At 32.2% G+C, this 24,214-nt stretch overlaps 1 protein-coding gene across 1 annotated transcript in view; it reads right to left on the bottom strand.

Annotated features, from left to right (window-relative positions):
* LOC148627930 (A disintegrin and metalloproteinase with thrombospondin motifs 9-like) overlaps positions 1 to 24,214 on the bottom strand; it is a 133,217-nt gene that overhangs the window by 52,334 nt on the left and 56,669 nt on the right. The window contains exons 7-12 of the mRNA XM_088581830.1: positions 19,013 to 19,053; positions 14,042 to 14,147; positions 5,465 to 5,614; positions 4,781 to 4,931; positions 4,207 to 4,314; positions 565 to 707 (exon numbers count right to left, since the gene is read on the bottom strand). Of these exons, the coding sequence (XP_088437956.1) occupies positions 565 to 707; positions 4,207 to 4,314; positions 4,781 to 4,931; positions 5,465 to 5,614; positions 14,042 to 14,147; positions 19,013 to 19,053 (699 nt within the window). The remainder of the gene's footprint in view (positions 1 to 564; positions 708 to 4,206; positions 4,315 to 4,780; positions 4,932 to 5,464; positions 5,615 to 14,041; positions 14,148 to 19,012; positions 19,054 to 24,214) is intronic.

Raw genomic sequence — 24,214 nt, 5'->3', positions numbered from 1 at the left:
ATTGATGTAAATTGCTGAATACAAACATTCCAATGACTTTGTCAAGTACTGTGAAAAAACTTTATGGATACCTAATCTCATGGATTAGGGAAGAAACACAAATTCGTGGATTCTTGAATTTGCGGTTTTGAGGTTTTCAGTACAAAGATCAAAGGGAATCTCATCTTCAATGGAGCCAATTTTCGTCGTTGGGCCTACCCACAAAAACCACAAAAATTGGTACCCCAAGAATAATAGGACTTTTACAGCATAAAAAAAAGTAGATCTATAATAATTATATGAAAACAAAACAGGCAGAAAGGGTAGAAATGTCAGACCAGTATACCTAATGGTGCTGAAAAAAAATCCTGCCTGTAATGGACCAAAGGTGTGAAAGAAACATTTGTTGGTGACACAAACAAAACATGATAACTCAATACATTTTGATTTCCACGCAGTTCAATAGTAAAAAAATTAATTGTTGGCATCTATGGTGGTGCCTTCCTTATATTATTTCTATAACAGTTGATTCCATTTACATTTCAAAATTTCAAATTACCAATCACCAATAAAAGATAGTAATACCTTGGGCTACTGCATCTTCTGATTGATGTTTTGATGCCTCCCCCACATGTTCTCGAACACATTCCGTACTCCTCCCATTTCCCCCATCCTCCGTCTACAGGTTTGTACTTCTTCTTGTATTTACACACACCATGCCAACACCACTAAAGTTATAGAAAAAAAAATTTAAAAGTTTTCCAATAGCCTTTCTGACAAAAACCTAAAGTCAGCGTTTTGGTTTAATGATAAATACATATTAATGTATTACTAGCATCGTCAATATACACTGCAGGTATGCATTTAAAGCTAAAATCAGGAGTTTGGGAGACAATTTGGTTGAAGGGTATTTTGAATTTACAAATGTATAATGTTATATAAATAATAAAAAAAAACTTTTTGTAAAGTTCCATTATAGTTGGTACGATTGCACCTGCAAAAAACAAATTTGGATACGTGCATAAATACTCATCACTATACCAAATCGTACTGTATAGTAGACCATACCCATCAGACACTAAGTGCATTTCTCATGTCAAACCACTTGAAAAATGGCTTAAAAAGGGTGCATAAAAACTAAAAATCATATATTTTTGCTTGGTTGATATTCCAATATGAGTACAATAATTCCCTAGGGTAGTTTTATTATCCTTGTTATGGATATAACTTACAACAATGGCACTGAATAATTGAATTCAAATCAAGGCAGCAAGTCTGGAAAATTTTATAAGAAGCATATTATCTTGACATTATCGAAACTGATATTTACCTATCATTTTCAAATGTTAAAGTTTCAGACGATTTCACATGTATCAACTTATACAAACAATGCATGCATTGAAACAATTAAAAGCGGTATACTATAGATCAAATACAAAATGATGGAAGATGCATGCCAGTCAGAAATGCCTTTTCTTACAAGGGCATAAATTTCCATATTCAGTCCATAACATCATTGTATACATAAATATGATATGATAATAAAAATTACAAAAAGTGTACATGATTTCACGATGAGTAAACAAAGTGAAGTTATACTTTACAAAAGCGATAGTAAAATGATGTAAGAGACAGAAGATGGCCATTAAATCTTTAACGCACTATGTCATTATCCAGATATTAATCGGATCCTAATGTAAAAAAGCATCATGTAAATTCATCATTTAAACTATAAATTCTTCTCCTTATCCCATTATGCAATGGTATACCAATAAAATAATCATAAAACGGCTGCTTCTCCGACACTGCAAATGACATCGTAAACAATGCCTCAAATAGCTGAATCCTACATACCTTGCTAGGAGACAATAATATGACAGTATGAAGTTAATGTTAAGATTTCCCAACAGAGATCGATCAATAGACAATATCTTAAAGAAACTTGTTTTACAAAAGTACAACAGAAAATTTTCAAGAAGTTAAAAGATCCATGGAAAGGGAATTACAGGGGTTAAAATCTCCTTTTTGGGATTTTTTTTTTTTTTTTTTTAATTTTGAGCATTATTTTGGCAAAAATGAGCTATGAAAATCCAAGACCCCCCTTTTTTCAAGACCCCTCCTTTTCCAAAGTTTTGGATTAATCCCAGGTTTGAATACTTCTTATTCTCTAAATGATGGCCCTAGTGTTACATTTATCAATAAAGATGGACCAGCCATCTCCCTTACTCAGAGCACTATATTCTTATTTAATGAATGTTTATAGGTATATATTTACAAAGAATGATTAAGCAATTCATTCCTGTTTATATCATAAGTTTTATATAAGACCAATTTACATTAATTGTGCAAAATACCTATATTTAGATACCAGAAATAGTGTTTTAATGCAAAGAAACACAGGAAACATTGGACCTATTCCAAAGAAAAACAAGACTGATACTTGCATGGACCTACATCTCATCAAATTGTTACATGGTGCAGAACTACAACCTGTGTTTAAATACTGTGCAAAGTTTTAATAACAAAAAGTTTCACACTTTGTCATACTCAGAATACACCCTTTTGACCATTAATGTCAAATAAGGTTGTACAGAAAACTGGAAGTAGGTTAGTGAGGAATCTGGAAAGGAGGGACAAAGTACGTATACACTGGAAAGGGGGGACGAAGTACGTATACACTAAGTCATCATGTAATCTAAGCAATTAAGCATTCCTTCCAATAGGAGCTGAGAAATCTGTTACACAAAAGGGCAATGAACAAGATAATTTCAATATAGACCTCACTCAGTAGTAATGGTTCAAAACTTCTTGAGTAACAGAGTACACTAAATATGTACACGAAGTGTGATTGGTAGACGGACAGAGTTGTGCTGACGAAGAAGGTAAAAATAAGGCAACTTATTCCAAAATATAAACTTAAAAATCAATGTAGTGTCATAAAGATATAATAGGATCCATCATGTTTCTAATTTTAAAATTTAATGATACTTCAAAATGCATGGTATCATATAATGACAGCGCCCCATATAACTACAAGACAATTTACATAATCAAATCTGTATTGGATTAAATAACTGCATGCTCTTCTAATAAATTGACTCAATGATACGAATAAAAAGTGAGGTTATGAAACACACAGAATGCCGAAGCTTAACATGGTAGCAGAATTATGTAATAGACATTAAACACACTGTAGACAAACCACTTCACATGTAGTCCAAATAATCAGCTTCTTTTACTTCTTAACTGGTTTTTAGACAAATGACTTGTTACCTAATATTTAATCGAACACAATACATAAACGCTTACACTATTTACCTTATTTCAAATTTCCCCACTGACCGCCTTTTTTTTCTTAACTGGTTTTAAGACAAATCATTTGCTACCTGACATCTAATCAAACACATTACATTATTGCCTACATTTTCTGCCTGATTTTAAATTGCCTCTACAGCTCTAGATAGACAGTTTGTCATGAGGAATCATTTTCAATCTATACATTATCCATGCTCTAGGCAGGTTTTGATTTATAATTCTGTTCACCAAGTATCATGTCCTAGTTGGAAAGTGGAGATACTGACACAAATTCTTCCAATAATTTATCAGAACTGGTGCAGTGCCAAAACAATTACAAACTTTAGTCTGACTTGGGAAGATACAGGTTTTAAGTAGAATTCAATAGGCAGAATTGGTTAAATGGAAATCCCACACTACTATCTCACATTCTCAGGTGAGAAGATTAGGGGGGGGCATAAAAGTATGAAAAGTGGATGATGATCAACAAAGTTAGGCAAAATGGAAAGGGGACAAAGCAGTCTAGGTTTAGAATGTAATGTGTAGAATCAGTGGTATAATTTGTCCTGAAAAACTTATGAAATAAGGCTATTTCCTTTGTAAAAGTTTCCAAATATGATTTTGGGTTTTGTTTTGTTTTTAATTATCCAAATTGACATTGATGGTAGTCAAAGTGCTGATTATGACGATTCTCTTTGAAGTTCACTATTGCAATTATTCATAACTCGTTTTTCTCCTGGTTTTAGATTTTCCTGGATTTGGTTTAGACAGGTTTAAGATTTTCCACTGCTTGGTTTAGACAGGTTTTAGATATTCCATTTGTTGGTTTAGACAGGTTTTAGATTTTCTAGTGGTTGGTTTAGACAGGTTTTTAGATTTTCCAGTGTTGGGTTTAGACAGGTTTCACTGTATCATGGTTACAATTGTCTTTACCTTATTAGAATCACATGATGTACCATCAGCCCATGGCATATGTAAAGTTCTACATTTCTTGTCTGTATCTTTCAAATCTGTACACCACAACTTCATACAGTCATTATTCTAAAATAATACACATTCTATTAACAGGGTCATTTTTTTCCCATTTTTTTAAAACCCTACATCAAACCCTCCATCCCACCCCCTTTTCCTTTAATCTGCACCAGCAGTCTGGATTATGGTATATATTGATGTAAACCAAGGCCTTATGCAAAACATGCTTTGTTTTGGAACCTGATTTGTTCTACTCTGATGTAAAAATTGGTGCAAAATTATCTATTTTCCATCCTGCTAACATGGATGCTTCTAATTGAGACTCCTTTTACATGAAGCAGACCGTTTATGCAACTAAAAGATAACCCAAACTTTTTTTAAAAAATAGTTAGTAAAAACCTGATTTTTGTCATTATGAAGATGGAGAGATTTACATTTGGTAGTGTGTAATATGTAGTCAAAAAAATTTGAAAAAAACATATGAAGAATCCACAAAGATAAGCATCTCTACTAATGTAACCATGGTAATACATACCATAAATGGACAAATAACATGATCTTTCCCAAAAGATAATTGGCACTGTCTATCAACATCATAGTATCTGGCAACTTGTTCAGCATGGTGAATAGGTTGGGCAAACTTGGTAGTGCCCGGTCTGTCTACCAGACATTCCGTTGAACCTGCACTGCATCAATGAAAATATACAAAAGAGTCAGTATACTGAATTAAGATTTTAAAACTCTTTTTAGAAGGCTTACCTATCACTGTGTAATACTGAAACATTCTTACATTGTAGTTTTCATAGGAATTTATTACACTAAACATCCTCTATTTACTATTTGAGCAATGACCAAGAAAATAAGAATTCTCCATAAAATATTTATAATTGATAAAGCAATTGATTTTTCAGATTCCTAGCAAGGCTGACTTAAATTAATTTTTTGGTTCTCAGGTCCCATTTCTGGATAAATATATATTAAAAGCACCCTCATCACTTTTTTATGGGGAAGGGTCAGTAAACAGTGTAACAAAATTACTCCAAATCTTCATCAATAATTTTCATAAAAATGAATTGGCTGAGAACAAAGAATTTTTTGAATGGCCTTAAAGATGGTATTCAATTATGTTATGTATTAAAAGATCAGTTTCACAGCTCATCATAAGTTGATCAATTCTTTCCAAAACATAGCCCAACATCATAGAACTCTAACAACATACTCAATAAATTTGGTAAGAAGGGCTGCACTACATTTGGACCAGGTCCAAGGACTAATGTTGTGGTTCATTGTCGGGGACATTACATTGTTGTCTTCATCACCATTGTTATATTTGGCACACTTATTATGGTCATCATGGGGCAAGTTGAATCTGAAAGTAGAAAGTGAAAGTGAAAGTAGATCAGTTGTTTATACAATATAATATCTGTAAATCCCTTAAATCTTAGAAAGTGTACTCTTCATTCAAAAATGTGGTTTATCATGGGATGTCTTCCTGAGATCAATAACTTCTAAATTCATAAAATTTAGACACAAGCCTAGAAATGATGAAAAAAGTAGATGCTAAACATAAAATTTAAAACTAATCCTTCTGTCATCAATTGCCACTCTTCATGAAATCAACCCTGATGCTTTATCTTTTAACAACTCAAAATTAAATTAATGCAAAAATAAAAAACTTGTATCTTGTTTAAAAAGTGTTGTTTTTTCTGCATCAAAGCTGCATAGGTGGTCTGCATAAACTTTGAATAAAACATTTTCTTACTAAAGTACATGTTTCAAGTTATTTCCATGAAGATCAAATTCTTTTGAGCTGATGATTGCATGTAAAATCATAAAAGCCCACAAACTAAACAAGTGCATGGTACACACTGCACGAGATTATTGAATGTTGCTATCCCTTCCTTTGAGATAAGTTTCTAAATATCTTATCAAATTTTTAGAAAGTAAAACATTAAAACTGTTACGATGATATTGTTACATAAATCACCTAAACTACAACATTTAAAGGGGTGGTATGTCTATCAGGAGAGAACCTCGATAAAATCACCTCTGATTACATAATAATCACATCAAACAATTTACCTGACAATATCAGGTAAAATTGTAGGTAATCTCCCAATACACAAAATCTGACCCATATCATAAAAATATTAGATCAAAACTATTTCAAACCATGTTTCCTGCCCTAAATATTAAATTATGAATGAAATATAATTTATTGGCAAGCCCAGTGCTTATAAAAAGACTATATCAGATTAATATTTCTATAAGGTAGATACATATCACATAAATTGGCCCGGATATTGAAAATTTCTACATGCATTACTCTGGTTCTATATAACATCTGGCAGGTGGTTTCATCATCAAATCTTTTTGATTTTAGATACCAAAAACCTAGATCTAATGATTCTCCACAAAGGTGAAGGAAAACTTTAAGAAATGGAGCAGAAAATCAAAATTGAACAAGTAGAAAACTCCCTGATCATAATTCTACTACCTGGTAACTGTTGAATCAGCAGTCCACTGTTTCTTTAGAAGTAGAATTCAAATGAAGCCCGAGCAAGGCAAAAATTACCAAAGCATAAGAAATGGGTCACAGTGATCTCAACTGACAACATAAAGTCACTTAGGAAAGCTGTCTCACTTGAAACACTTACAAAGAGAAAGAATTAGCTCATTTATATGCATTTTTTATGACTCCTGTCAATACCATGTCATTTGAATGGAATCAGGATGATTTCAAGACATTGCTGCATCTGTTCTCATAAAAAAATAATAACAGCTCAATTTGAATGTCCTATATTTACACTTTCCTTTTTTTGTTTTTAATTTTAAGGAATATTAGAGATATACCACTTCATTTCAATGGTCTTAACTTTAATAATATGTAATTAGAACCTCTGATATGAAGCAGCTTATACCTTGAGTCATGCAATGCTTCTTTAATGCTGCCCAAAGTCATTTCTCTTACATTTGACCTATACCAAACAAGAACTAATGAAATAGACTTATATGAAATCAATTTGCACTTGAACATTTAAATGTGCAAAGCTGTCATTCACAAATGTACTGAATCACCAGTCTGTGGTTGAATCAGTTGATTTATATGTCAAAACAGACTTTCAGCTTTTAAACCACATATAAACAACCATTCTACCACATTAATATCTTGTCAGGAGTGTGTTTTCCTATAACCTCTAAAAGATCACTTTTAAAATGTCTCAAAAATATCAAAAGTCACAACTCATTACGATACACTAAAAATTGAAGATTCAACACAACCCTACTAACGGCTACACCCAAATATTGGTAAACAATCTAATTTATATTTGGACCACCTGTTTTGGAGAGTGTACTAAAGGGCATTATAAACTGCCTGGGTAAACTTACCATCATAAAACCATGGCACAGAAAATTTGTGTTTATTTGTTTGCATTTACTTGTGATCTACAGATGGACAAAATTTGTGTTTACAAGTGGCTGAGAGTTGGTCATTCGAATGAGAAGGTCAATAGACATGGATTTAAAGTCAAAACAGAGGACGTTTGGATAGTCACAAGTTCCACATTAAAATTTTTCAAACCAGTGCTAAACATAAAACTACATCAGCCATAGCCAGTTAGGATAAGCAGTACTTGTGAAGCTCATTTCAGAATTACCTTATTGATAGCATCAAAGCTTTGCCAACAAAATCATAAGGCAATATTTAAAGAAGCAGTGTGGGCTTGATTTCCTATGAATTTCTTGTGAAAATGCTCTTGCCTGCTCTGGCTTGCCTTAAAAACAATGTTGATCTTAAATGTTCCAGGACACTTTATAATTGCTATTGGCAATATTGTTACATAAACCTTCTCAAATCTTTGGCAAGATCTAGTTATTGGGACAATATAAAACACGAACATGTCAGAGCAAGTTGTTACCCACATTAAAGTTGATCAAATCATACACAGAATTGGTGTAAAACATTAGTTTCGGCTCATTTGTAAAATGTTCCTCAGTACACCCTTAACAATAAGAAAAGTTCAGTGATCTATGAGTGTTTGGACCTTGGAGACATTTCTCACTGTAACAATTCAATTAGCTTCTCAGTGGTTAATGACACTTAGTGCTGATTGATAAAATTTGTATTATGTAATTTTATAAACATCTTGAGTCAATATTAAATTACAATAATCTGGGTCTCAAACAAATACTAACTTTGCCTTATCAGCCATAAAATTTTCGAGATTTACAAATAGGAGGTTTTGTCTTTAAAATGTTGATAGCACTTTTAATATCCCATCAAATTTGGCTATTGAAAAAAAATCATCAATTGTTCTGTGTATGAAAGGTTGTATACAATTTGAGTATTTATCGATAATTTTCTAAACTTCTCAATCTTTTATGGTTGTAGATGAGAACATGTTGACCTAAAGGCAGAATAGAAATCAGGTTAAGGTGTATATTGATACATGTACTGCTCTGGGGAAGTGTCCCAAAACTGTATCTGGGCGGCAAAAAGATGGTAGGATTTCACAAACTCTGACACAGGGTTTGATGTTTGAAATTCACTCTAAACACTGCAGCCAGCCCTCTTAAAAAATGAAAGAATCTTGCAAAGTCAGAAAAATGATGAAGATTTTACATGATATTATCCGATTATCAAATGACATTTGATTTAAATAATGTCAGAGAATTTTGAAAGGCCAGTCTACAGTAGTTAGTGAGAGCGGAAACGAACGACTGGCACTGCATGAAGGGTAATAATAAAATTACAGAACTGATACAAACTAGGCAGTAGTCAGAACCAATAGAGTCTAGGCAGTAGTCAAAAAGAATAGTAAAAAAGAAAGTTGTATAACAAATGGCAAGATCAGGGTAAAAGCATAGAGCTTAAGGATTTGAGTTCTAAATAACTTAAACTGGAAATCATCAAATACTTCAAAATAAGTTCTAATACAAGTTCTGGTTAAGTAATGAAGTCATGAATGTCAATCCTTATCCCAGCCTAATTAGCTTGGAAGGAAAGCTAACTCCTTTAAAAATCTGTTTTATGTATTGTAATCATACATAAGCTTAAATAGTACTCTTAAAAAAGAAACAATATAAATTTGAACTTATTGACAATATGCTACTAATCATGAAACCAAATCTTCGTGTCATGACAGGGGTCCAAAGTTCTCTATCCACTGGATATCTGGACCATCGTTTTTTTGCTGTCATGTCTTGAACTTTAAAAACAAATCATGATAGCGACAGTTACAAGTACTCAGCCTAAAGTACACTGCAAGTACAGCTAACCCATTTAACTTGATGGGTTTCCAAACTCATCACACAACATACCTAAAAAAAAGACTTGCGACCTTTTACCAACCTAGGAACCCCAATTTCAAATTTATTACAATTACATTTTAATTGATTTTTAACCTAAGAAACATTAGTATTAGTCCATTGTAAATAAGGTATATCTCCATTTTCAGGTCCAGTGGTCCAATGCCCACAACACCTGTTAGTAACACAGCCTATTGTTTTAACACAATTGGAAATGTCAAGTTTTTATATTAAGGGGGTATAAACAACTCATTAGGACAAACCACAACAGGTAGAGGACATACAGATAAAACTTTAACAGCAATTAGAAAACAAAAGATATTGTCAATTAACAGTACAAAAACATTAATTAACACCCTTGCACACCTGGAAATATGTGAAGAATTAGAATCCTACAAAAATACCTACCTATAATAAAGTATTATATATTTCTGTATCATTTACAAATTTGGCAGAACATCTATCTTTCATTTTAATCTACCTAGCGATATTAATCATACAGATTTTTTTGATTTAATTAGCCATTTGGCTTTTAGGTAAAAGACCCTTCTTTTTCTAGTTATAATATATATTTGGGGACTCTACAGTTGAACTCTACTGAAGAAAAGCTAGCCAATTTCTTTCTAAAATCCTTATGATTTGTAGGAAGATACTATTTGCCACAGAATATGAATGAGACCATTTATATAGTGATGTCATTTTGAACCATTACCAGAACATTCTGCCACATCATATTACAGGGTCACAGTGAGGATGTGACTCCTGAGCAGTATCCTAATTTCAAATTACTTCCCTCCCTGCAGGGATCTTCATCTATTCAGAATCCATTAACCCATCAAGTCAGGCCACCCACTTAATATCAACCATATTCTCTCAGATATCTGACAGTTTCAAAAATCAGAGTTGAAGAAGTTTCAATCAAATTCTTTCTTAGTCAGAATGACTTTCAAATCTGACCCTCTTATTATAACCTTAACTTCTAAGCATTTGTCATAAAGAATTCATCACAATGTCATACATAAGATGAAATGAACATCATAGCAGTGTGTCAAATTAAGTTTTTCACCCTATTCTCAAAGGAAACTGTTGTTTCTTCAGGGACAAGGAGTCTTGTTCCTTTCCAATACTGACATTTAGTCCTGATATCACGTCAGCAGTGTTTGATTACAAATGAATTTAATCTTGTTAGCAGGTGATCAAGTTTAAATGCACCAAATAAAAATTTAAATTTACCCCTATGAATTTTTTTTTCCACAATAATTACATCTTTATTAGTTAAAACTCTGTGGATAATGATATGTTTCAGTTTATATCTTGTCTCTACCTGCTATTACATCTTTATCATTTCCATCCAGAACAAATGCCATGACATTTATTAATGCACAAATAATTTTCATTCAAAAGTATCAGAAAGTGAATTTTGGAATTTTGGGTACTATTTCTTTTTCTTTTTTTTGTAATTTCATTAGTCCACAATATCAATTAATGTTTTTCATGCCTTTAGGTACAGTCATTGACTTATAGACAACTTTACACTTCTCTTTGTCATTTTACAAATGATTTGTTACCTTACACTGAGATACTGTGACAAACTTCTTGCTCTATCTAGTAACCTTAGAAAAATTGAACCAGTACAGAAATTAACATTTTCTCTTCCTTGATGAGATTCAAGGCAAAGATGAATGGAGAGATGGGCTCATCAGTAGATTCAGGGTCTTTCTGGACCAATTAAAGTTTGGGATCAATTCTAGTTTCCCGAACATTTCTACATCTTTCTCTTGTCAATTAAGACAAAAGTGAAATTCAAGTTGAATTAAACTTATTGAGCTTGTCACGCACAAACTATCAAAATGGAGGTACTCAAAAATAGTCCTACTAAAAAGATACTGACTAAATAAAAATGATCCTTTCCTTTTGAGTGAAGCAGGCTCAGAAAGCAGCTATGGTATTTGTAAGTAAAAAGCTCTTATAACAGCAGACAAATATAATGAGTCCATCTTGATATTAAACAGGCTTAAGAGGCAAGCAGCTCTTATGACACCAGGTTCACATAATGAGCCTATTCTTCAGTCAAGTAGGGCTGGGGAGGAGACAAACACATATAAAACAAGACAAATACATGACTAATATAAAGAGCCAATGCTTCTAACAGGAAGCAAGCTCAAGTCTAAAGCTCCTAAGACATTAGACTAATACGATGAGCCCATCCTGCAGTAAAGCAGTGCAGGACAGCAAGGAACTTTAAAGTGATAGTAGCTTTTAACATAATAAGCCCACCAAATAGGGCTGAACAGCAAGAGAAGTCAGTCTAAAGCTTTTAACATAATAAGCCCACCAAATAGGGCTGAACAGCAAGAGAGGTAAGTCTTAAGCTTTTAACATAATGAGCTCACCAAATAGGGCTGAACAGCAAGAGAAGTCAGTCTAAAGCTTTTAACATAATGAGCCCACCAAATAGGGTTGGACTGCAAAACAACTGTCTAAAGCTCTGACGAAATCAGACTTTGATAAGGCTCCTATCCTAGACTGCCAACAACTTAACCTGAGTTTTTAACTCTTACAGTGCCAACCTAATATAAGGATCCCCTCCATACCAGACAAGACAATGTTTAAGCAATGATATCCCTTTACATTAAAGGATATCTATTTCAGAAGAATACTGCACATGATAGACCATAAGTATATCTACATATATACATGGAGGTCATTAGGTGCCCTGATGGTTTTAGATCTATATCTTAAAGTACATTTGAAACAGGAACTGACAAGACAATGTTAGTTACAAAGCCATATAAATACACAACAACAAATACTGAGCAGTTAAATATCCATTTTACATGTGTAAGATCGTGATTTGCTATTATTAGGGAACAATTAAATTTGCATGTCGCTTAATCATTGGAGTAATTAAGTAATATGTACTTTTAATGGTACAATTGAAAACGTCTTGAGAATAAATTTCGATCATTTAAAAAGTACATATGACTTTTGCAGTTTTGTATATTCTTTTTTATTTGGTTAGAAAACAAAACAAAAACATTGATTATCAGCCAAAGATATGATATTCTACTAAAAATGTTTTGTCTATATTTTACCAAAACGTCTGAAACACTTACATGAAGGCACTTTAAACATTCTGATTACATGATCTTGCCAACTTCATAAAATTTAAAACCATTCTTACAGAAAGCATGTCTTGGCAAAGCAAAGAAAAGCAGCTTTTAAGAATTAAAAACAGACTGGTATTATCTAACCTTTTATAGGAAGACATCTTTGACCTTATTTTAACAATTAAAATAGTTACTTGTCGTTAACCTAAATTTCTGAAACCATCTTTTAACTGCAGTGATGTATGAGAAACCCAATCCTAAAATACACTTTACGAATACACCTCAAATACACCTCGTAGTTAAAGTCACTAACCCAAAGCCCTTACAATTCTCAAATGAACAATCAGAGAAGATTTATGTAACGACAGATGAGAACACTGCAAACCAAAAGGAGCATCATAAATATACGTACCAACACAAACATTACGGAAACAATCCAATCTAATAATATCCCTGAATTCATCAGTGAAGATTTATGCCTGGACATACGAAACTACTGAAGACCATCAGAATCTTCATAAATACAAGTATCCCAAACAAATATAAATGAAATATTAAACCAAGAATTCAGAACATAAAAGATCAAGTCTTTATCAAGCCGTTATTTCTAGCCTACAATTGATCTTGACCCAACTTGAGTAACTGCAAGGTACACAATGCGAAGTGAAGTCAAAATGTAAATTCTTGTTTAAAAACTTGATAACCTTGATGAAATAACAGTCTCAAGTATGAAAGGGGACAGGTGTGTTCCAGAGAAAAAATTTACATGGGTAGCATTTCTACTTAACAGCAAGGCATGAATTAGAACCTTTGCCCATATATCAATATGGTTAGCTAAAGTTTGTTTATTATAGTATATCATTTATCTGAAATAAGGGCAGAGCCTACTTAAAGAACTTGATCCAAGAACAACTATAAACCAAATGATGTTTACATCCCATTTAAGTTTTAATATCTAGGAGAATAGTATTAATTTCTACCACCGATTCATTTTGTCAGAATGCTCAGAGGTGTTGTAGTAGAAAATCGACAAATTAGTGCTTCTTTTGAGCAGACTATTTACTTTTGCAAGTTAAATACAACACTTTCAAGTAAAAGTTTCACAGAATTTAACCAAATTTTAAAGGAAATTGTAACATTTATCTTGGAGAAGTAATAACAAAGCCTGCTCGAATATTAACATGAAAGGGTCATTATTAACACCATTTATAAACCCAACAACTTACAAATTTTGACATGGTCATGTCATATCAGACAATAGTAGCATTTACATTCATTTCTGTACAGCCCATGAGAACTGCACCACAACAATCCATTCATACACATTTCAAGCTTCTTTTATATGCAGTCTACAAATCATGTGTCCTAACACTTACACATGTCCTAATTCATGAGCAATGGTATATGCAGCACTGATCCCATTATCTTCAATGATTGAACAACTCTTTAGTGGATCACACATGGTCCCAACTTCAGCTAATCCTGCAAATAAAAAATAATACATGAATACATCATACTGATATTAGCTGTGTTTTTTGTGGAGGACCATTAGCCAACTTGGTTGAGCATTGTCTAACAGTGCCTTGGGTCCGAAGTTCAATCTCTGACACATACTGTTGTAACAAAGTAGCACACCAAAGATGACTTTCACATTTACTTCCATTCTGGAAAAGTTCTTTAATTATATTGAGATCAATTGGGGTCAGCAGATGTAAGATTGGGTGACATTTCAATGGGAGCCATGGGAACCGAAACTTGATTTGATTACTGTCAGGAATACATAAAATGATACATATATTATAAAAGCATTTCCCATATTTTAATGTTTGAAGATATATTTCTGCACAATTATTACTGTTCTTGTAGCCTTCAAATCTGATATCCTTTCTTTGTCTAGTCTAAAACTGTAAACCAGTTTCTACCAGATTTGGCATAAATGGCAAATGTGAAAGTCATCTACAGTCCACTGTAATAATACTGAACTTTGTGTTCATTTCTTCTAAAAAAAAATGTTAATGAATTGTTTCACATCTTTTTTTCCTTTAATTATTTGAAATCTATAGAAGTGACCTTTCACAGATACAAGTACTCAAATATTATGGCAGAAAGTCAAAGCCAATATCTCAACAATAAAAACTATATTGTTCAGCACCATGGTACTGTTTATACTGATTTACAAACAATAACACACAAAGTCAGTAATATTGCTACAAATACAAGTAATAATTAGTAACATTGCATCTTTTTGCATAAAAATAACTTTATTTCATGTAATACATTTCTCTAGTCATCACTGGCTAATCTACAACAGAAAATACTTGGCTATGAAACTAGTGCAAGAAGCCAGTGGCCACAAAATATAACACAATAGACACTTATTATAATGTTGGTTGAAGTGTCCCCTAACTGAAGTCTTTCACCCTACTAAGGATTTTAAGTACAAATTAGAAGAATTACTGTCACAAAACCGTACAAAACAAGAAGGTGTGAAATAAATGAGTGTCCATTTTCCCCAAAGGATGACAATACCACATCAAATTTCAAACCACATAACATGCAAAGTAATGTAGAAAGGAAGACTCAAGGGAACATTATATTATAACATGGAGGTATAAATTCATTGCATGCTTGCCTATTGCATGTAATTATCAATCAAAAGCTTAACAACTTCACAGACAAGGAAAAAATGACTTGCAAGAACATAAAAATTGCATCTTCATCACAGAATAGGAATGTGCACAATTGGTTGTTTATTACAACAAAAAAATTGGGATAATTCATTGAAACAGGACACGATGACATTTGAATTAGTGAATTTATAGAGCACTTTGTTGTAGGTGATGTAAAGGGAAAGACTTGAAATTTAGTTAAAATATTTTCATATCATTGTTTTATTCAAGCATTGGGAAGTCAGGGAGCAAATTTCTCAAACGATAATTTGCTTTAATCTTTCCTTCAAAATTTTATATATTTTTTTAAACCCCTGCTCCTAAGCCTCTAATCTCCTAAAAATTGTACATGTATTATAAATGGTTATTGCTAGAAAATACCAGTCAGATGCAATTAAAAACTGATATACCAAAATGTCTGAACAGAATTGAACAGATCCACCACCCTTTTATTTGAAAATTTTTTCAATATCATGAAAAATTAGGCCAGAAATAACAAAAGATAGTCAGCCTTTTATTTGAAAATTTTTTCAATATCATGAAAAATTAGGCCAGAAATAACAAAAGATAGTCAGCAACACCTCCATTTTTTCTGGAACTCCTCTGGAACCCCACCTTTTTAAAATTTTCTGGATCTGCCCCCGTAATATATCCATGTTGATCCAAACAAATTAGGGACAATCATTTTAAGTTAGTCAAAGTTTTTTCATAAGAAGATATAAAATTAAACTCCTTGAATATGATTATCAAGATCCTAACATAATCTAAATATTATCTCCTCTAAAGAAGTAATTATCTGTATAGCAATAGTTAGTCCTTTAGATGGATCATTTTAAATTTACAGCTTTAAGTGTAAGTGTTTGTAAGAATCAGGCAAAATAGGAAAAATCAGAAACATGCATGTCAAAACCCACCAAATTGACAATAAAATACCACTAAAGGATACTTTCTCTACTTGAAAAGACCATTATTTGATCTCTGCATCACTGGCTTTGCTCAGAAATTTTTCAATAGACTGTTAGAAAAATAAGGCTTTTGACAGAGCTATCTGGACTTGAAATGTTTATTTTCAGTGCATTTCAGTGAAATTATAACTCAATGCACCAACATGATATGGAAAATCCTGTCTGTTTTCCTTGATTCTGATAGTGCAAACAGTCAAATTACACTATCAAAATGATGTTTTTTTTTCATACCATGTATCATCTACTGCCTGATTCTTACAGTGACAGACACTTAATCTTTTAACTAATACATTCTTATGTTACAAAATGGACCTTTCATAATTACTCAGTTTTCAGCTAAAACAGCAAATCTTTTTAAAAAACCAATATAAAAGCAACTTTGTCAAAATGATATACAAGACTTTATATCCTACTTGAGCTTTTATTTGCTCCTCAGTTTAAAGAAGGACCTCTTAATGTTATATTCTTCTAAAAAAAAACAACATAACACGGAGCTTCAAAATACTCAATAGCTATAAAAACTGTGAGCATAAAAGGCAGACCCTCCGCATTAAACATTTAAACTATTTGAGCAAATTCACAAATTTTCAAGGTTTATTTATTTACTTTTTATGATGATTGTTTACATAAATATGAATGAAATCCCGTGACATAACACCGTAAATAATCAAACCTCAAAAAGTTCATAACATCAAAGAGAAACTCTATCTATAACCAACTCTATGGTCCTTTAAAGTCTGCTTTCACAAGTTGCAAAAGTCCTCATTACGATATTCTACTGCATTATGATATAATGCAAAAATATGCGACTGATCCAGATATTTAAGCTAATAACATACTTTTTAATGCCTTCCAAGTTTAGGATATCCTTAACTATCTTAATTTGGTACATCATTACAGTAAAACCTTAAAACTAGCATATCAGTATGTTGTCTAGCCTTTAACAGGCCAAAAAAATCCCTTGTCAATGACAGAAAATGACATTAACTTTGTTATTTCTTACAATAAGCAGATTTTGCCTAGTTTAGACAGGTAAGTGTTATACACAGGTTCAAAATGTATAAACCTTGATTGATTTGATAAAAATTCAGGACAAATTTGATTTTAGATATAGTTTTCTAGTATGTTCAGTTGAAACAGTAGGCAGTAGGTGGCAATTTCCACCTGATTCATTGAAATTTTTGCCACCTACTTTGGAATCTATGGATGGCTACTCCTGGAACTTTCGAAAAACCTGTAAAGATGGTTGACTTTTTTAAATTGTCATTTTATAAACAAATACATGAAAAAATGCAATAAAAAATATATCAACATTGGCTTCAAGATAGTGGTCAACCAAAAAGAAAACACTTTAAAATTTGCCCCTCTTTTTTTTTCTGATGAGAACTGCACAGATGTGTAATTAATCATAAATCAATTACTACCGACAAGTGATTATAAGAAGACAATCAACTTTGATATCTGACCATAACTAACAGAGGCCAATCACATTTTCCTCCCTGCTAACTGACCGATTGGATTGCAATATCCAATCAATGATCGGACTTTGATGGTGTTATACATCCACATTGATCAGAACAAACCAATGACAATCATTTGAAGATGGTCACAGATCAAAATGAACATTGACAATCATTTGTACCATGTCACACCTGCATTGTCTGTGTGGTGACTCTACAAATGTATCTAAGTTTATAACAAGGTGGTGGAGAGTAAAGCTGGTCATCCCCAATGAGCTTTGGATGGGAACATCTGTTCCTACTATCATCCTTTTAGCTTCTTTTGTTGTAAGACTAGTAAAACTCTATTGGAAAACACAAATTTTATGGTTACAGAGCCATAAGCAGTAAATTTATGATATTTTGATACTTGGTTATTAAATTAAAGAATGAAGGGAAAGCCTCTGATAATTCCGAAAGATATTTACTCCTTTGGGCTTCCATCACATAAAATATTCATCCAGTAACAAAAGAAAGGATAAAGGAAACAATGGACACAGGAGCCTTAAAACTTTTTCAAGTGTCACAAAGATTTTAACATCAATTGAAGCGGCAGTCTTATGAAAAATCTAGAATTTTTTCATAATTTATTTTATAATTAAGATTCTAAAATATACTCATTGATGGGTTTGAAACTGAGAAGATGCTATAGGGAAAATACCAAAAGCATAATAATATATTTTGTTCAGGTGGTTTCCAAAAGCATGTTAATCCATCTATCAATTTAGAATTTGCTCCCAGACCTGAAGCAAGCTTAAGGTTTGTTCAATCACAACTGTGTTTTGACCTATTGACACTTACTTTTCCACGATCTGGGAAACCAATGTCATTCCCTAAGAAAGTCTTCAGAAATTGTACAGTTCATTCAGTAAAGCACAAATTTTAATGCTCATGCATTAAATCATATGATGAAAAAATTGTTTTAGTACATCTGAATTGCTAGTATATTAACATAATACATAACAAAAACTTTCATAACACATATGATATATAACAGGTTATGAAAGCTCATTCTGAAAACTTTCCAACATCATCTCCTCTGTGATTCAATGATGGCATTGGGTGCTTGATGCAGTAATCAGTGTTTTTTTGTTTGTTTGTTTGTTTTTTAGATTGCCTCTCACTATTTCTGTCCCTTATTCCTTTATCACCTACAATCATTCACTGTTTCTGTCCCCTGCTCCTTTTATCCCCTATGCAAAGTAAGTACTTACCTAAAGTATCACATTTATGTGGTGACCGACATATATCTTGTCTGAAAATAAAATAAAGGATAAAAATTATTCAAATAAAAATAGAATGGTTAAAAAAATGATTATTCTACTTATTCTAAGCATTTAATAAGTTCAACAAAGAATTAATCTCTTGCATGTCTGTAATTCTCATACACTAAAACAATGCATCCAATATAACCTCATGGCAATGGTAGAACATACTGACACTGGATTACCTTTCATTCTGAGCAGTACATGTATTACCATAACCCACTTTCTATGGCAATCAAAGAGAATGCAGATCAAAGATCAATGAAACCAAATACAGAGGGTAATAAACCAACTAGTTAAAGAATGTAGGTGACACATTACTGACTGAAGATGGGTTAATGACAATAGCAGGATTAACCATATCATCTTAACAGATTTGGGCAAATTTCAGGTTTTAGCTGTGGCTAAAAATTGTAGAAATGATATAATTCTGTATTGTCTTTCCAGATTCTAGCTCAGGGTGAATTCAAACTATTAGTAGCTAATCTTCTACAAATAGGATCAAGAAAGGAGTCAGAAATATGACCTGAGATTAAAGCAATGCTTTAATATCTACCAAATCGATGTTAAAGCAATTCCTAGTTCATGAACCCATGTCATTTAAAAATTACATGTATTTTGAAAGGTACATTAAGTTGTGAAATTGTCAAAGTCAGATGCTGTGCACATGTGTTTGATCATGCCAATTGATTCTAATTCTAAAATGGGCTTAGAAGATTATCCAAAGGCTAGAGTTAATTGCCTAGTGAACAGTTAGAGTACAAAACCAAGGACATTCATGCCATGTTATTTTAGTGCCATTCAATATAACTAGTATTTTATTTTCATCACAGAAAAAATGCAGTTTATTCTCCAAATGCATTTCTGTGCATAAGCATGAAGGTTGTTGAACCCAAGGTCATAAAAAACAACCTGCTAATCATGAAGTTTGAAATGTTGCATATGTATTGTATGCAACATATTTATACTATTTTCTGACAACTAATTGAAGAATCTGCATGAAATTTCAATGTTGAAATGTTGAAATGAAATTGCCCAGCAAATTTCTTAATCAGCTGAAACATTTCTGCAAGTAAACAATCTTCTCTATGTACACATGTACTTCATATTATACAGTAGTAAATGATTAGTGACAATGCAGACCCCCTCTGTTGAATAATTATTCCCCAATAATCATCAAACACCAGAAAATATTTTGCTGTTAACTAACTGCAAATAATGACGTCAAACCGTATTGAAAACACAGTCATAAATGAGTGGTAACAGAGATCTTGGGCTTGAAAAGCAATCATTTACACGTCCTCAGTATAAAACAAAGAAAGAAAGTGCATTTTGGGTTAATGAAAAAGCACCAAGCTTCCATGAACAGGTCAATTATGCCAATATGAGTTAAGTTTTCATCCTAATCTTTTTGCAGCATAAAGATTATGCTATGTTAGCAAGCCAATCCTAAACAGTAAACCACAATATGAGAAAGAGCCAAATCACAGGGATAGTACAAACAAAGCATTTCACTTGGTGATACCAGTGCAATCTGCAAGACAGAAAGAGCAAAAAAATTAAATAAATGTCCTCCTTCCCACAAACCATTGTAAATATATGGAAACATTTCTGATTCAAAGATGTATAACCTACCAAGTTTCATAAAATTTGGTTGAGAAGTTCCAAAAGAGTTGCAATGATAATCTGTAAAATGGACAGATGAATAGACAGACAGACAAGAAATGATGTCTTCTCACCAAAGCAACATAATATTACACAACATTTGTAATGCCCATTAACCAACAAATGGATAAAACAATTATCTAAACTAATATTCCTCCAGGTACATACAAAGGTTTTTTTAAAGGTTATACAGGTGTACACTAAATCATAAGGAAGAGAACTTCATTTATGTGCTGCATCAATAATTGACATTTCAAAATTACAAGCAAGAGAGAACAAATTGCAAGATAATCTCTAGCTAACCAAGACCACAAAAATAGAGAAAAAAAAACAAAGAACATTTGTCTGAAGCCAACACAACTGATTATAAGTACATTTACAAATGGATGAAATAGTTATCAGCTACTTTTCTGGAATTCCACTTATATAACCTTTTTAGAGCAGCATTAAGTAAATATGACCCCACAAGGTACAAAAACATAAATGTTGCTTTGTTGTTGTTTTCTCTCAGAGGCAGTAATGTTTTTTGCTTGTTTAATGACATAACTTTCAACCAGAGAGATGTTATTTCTTTCTCCCAAGTACAAGAATTTTCTAAATTGATATTCCATGCAATTTCTGCAGTTGATGTTAAAAATATGCAAGAGATGTAGAAATTCTCATACAAGTAGAAAAATTCTATTTATAGATAAACTAGATGCTACTAAATGATCTTATTGAAAATCTTACTTCATTTACTAAATTTATTGGTCTTATCTTGTCAACACCATACAGAAATTTCTTTAATACCAATTTCAAGAAAAAAATAAATGTCTTTGATGTATTAGTTGTAGTGATTTTACGATAACACAAAACAAGCCATTTGAAATATTTTAAATTTACATTTTTTAAAATGTGCAAAGATATGCGATCTGTAGATGTGTAAGAGGAGATTTGTAAAAATTTACCATGTTACTGTAGATTTCGTCTTAGTCAGCAACTAACAGTAGCGAAGTTTGTTCACAGTGAAAGCTAAGCCAACCTGATACATATCAAATAATCAATCTACATGAAATCCAAGGCTATGCTTTTGAAGGAAATTAATTTTCAATGAAATGTTCATAATACGAAATATTGAGATCTTAATTTTCCATGAAAATTATACCCCCAAATCTATTATGGATATCTGCTAATTACCTTTTTGTGTGTTTAAATTCATTATGTGGAAAATTGTAACTGCCTGTTTTATTATCACAGTGACATTAGCACCCCAAACAAAACATAAAATTGTTTGAAATACATTTATCTTCTTTATACATTTCAGATTTCTTTCACATAGGGCAAAAAAAGTTCTAATGAAATTCGGTTACTGCCGTGCAAGGCACAGACCCTTTTTTAGACCTTAATCTTTAGTTACACTTCATACAAATAGTATTTTATGCCAAAAGCATGCAAGGGACAAAAAATAATCTTTATTTTTCAGTATCATTATGATTCAAACTTTTTGTTTGGCACAATCTTTATGTACAAATTACTTACTCATTATTACAATAAATTATACATTATAAAATCTCACTTACTCCAGAAATATTTTAAAGAATGTGATCACGTAAGCAACATGAATTTTAACAAGATTTTAATTAAGTATTTTGTCTGCAGAATTATAATTAACACCAATGAAAGTCCAATGATGGGTCCTTTGTTGAAATAAACAGTACAAAAAGAGACTGAAATCATCTTCATGGTTTGTTTAAGGACCATAACCTGGGTGAAAAACCTGAAATATAATCCAAACAAACAAAACAGAAAAACATTAAATGACAGCTTCTCTTAAGCATCAATGAAACCTAAAATGACTCAAAATGATTTTTAATCATTTTTAATTCAGGTCTCAAAATTCACATATAGCTCAACCTAAATTGTGGAGTACAGTTTCTGAGGTCAGTAATCAGCCAAACAAAACCGATCTAAACAAACTGGACAGTTCAATGACCCTGGGACCATACTGAAAACTCATTATACTAAAGAACCATATCTACAGATCTCAAATGGAACAACAAACAAGCTCATTAGATAATAATACTTCCTCTCTTATGACTATTTACAATTGTGTGTAATTTTGTACAACTTGGATCATATAACTCATCTCTGACAGTTACCATTTCTTTATCATCAGATAAACTCTTCAAATATAAACAAATATAGTCCTCTGATGTTTTTTTTTTCTCTTTTTGTTCTTTAAAGATAGTCATAGGTCCAGTGATACATCTGTGTTTATTTTTCTTTTAACATTAAATGGTTATAGACCTCTCAATATATGCACAACCATATTCCGCCCTAACATTAGCACATGATATATTCTACTTACATAAACAAATAAGCTTAATTTTGTTATTAATGGGTAACTTGAAGTCCAGCCCAGCTCATTTTACATCTTACATAAAATGGTTATGGTCCCAGCAAAACAATAAGTTGCTATAACACTTTAAAATGGCTTTTTGTGGGATAAATAAACAAATCTAAACTTGGTCAATCAGGATCATCCAGTCCATCAGCTGAGCTGTCTTATTACATTTGCGCATTAAGTGGTCAAAGCCCTTCATAATCCATACAAGAAAAAGCAAAAAAGATATTTTTGGGACAAGTAGCCTATCACCACCAGCCTCCATTAAATAACTATCAGATAAGATTTAATAAAAACTAACACCTCTTTGTGGCCCAACATTATGTCTGGTGGCATCCCAAGAAGAGGTCAAAGTTTTTACAATTAAACCCCAGCATTATGGCTAGTAACATATATTCTAACAGCCTTTCACTACCAGTTGCTATATAATTATTATCAAACAGATTTTAGTTATATACAAACAAACACACCCCTGTGATGTGACTCATGGAATAATATAGAGTCCAGTGGTGTTCACCTTATATAATAAACATTTGTCTCTGAACTCAATTGTCTGGGACATCACATTAAGAAGATTTTGTCCATCTCTACCAGCCACTGCTGTGATTATCATCAAATAGACAATCCTACATAAACAAACCCATCCATGAGAAGTTACCAATGAAGCAACTTAAGGCCATGTAAAGTTCTCAATTATTTAAAAAAGGTCATAAACTGTCTATGATACTATTCCAAACAAAAAAAGTTCAATGTCATATTTTACAAGTGATCATAGCACAAGCTTAATGTTAACATCAACTCTACAACCCTAAAAGCACTTAAATTCATTTGCAAAAACAGACAGAAAGTCAATTAACTATGCATGTTTGCTGTGAAATAGAAGTTCATTTAATGTATCACTACATAATACTGTTTTAATGTTAACGGTTGAAGTAACTTCCAAATAGTAACCGATAAAGCTGTGAAATCTTGCCTTGACCAATGAGTTTTATCATATGCCTACTAAGCATTGAAAAAGTTAAAAATCACACTTAAAAGAACAATAACTGAGTTCAAAAGTCTAAAGTCCTTAATAGCAGTTCATTTACTGACTAAAATCTTAC

This window comes from Perna viridis, chromosome 1 (assembly GCF_037379345.1).
Source record: "Perna viridis isolate PV_CMFRI_1.1 ecotype Kerala chromosome 1, ASM3737934v1, whole genome shotgun sequence".
Lineage (NCBI taxonomy): Eukaryota > Metazoa > Mollusca > Bivalvia > Mytilida > Mytilidae > Perna > Perna viridis.
Note: the sequence above shows the minus strand (reverse complement) of the source record. Positions and strands in the feature narration are given on the sequence as shown.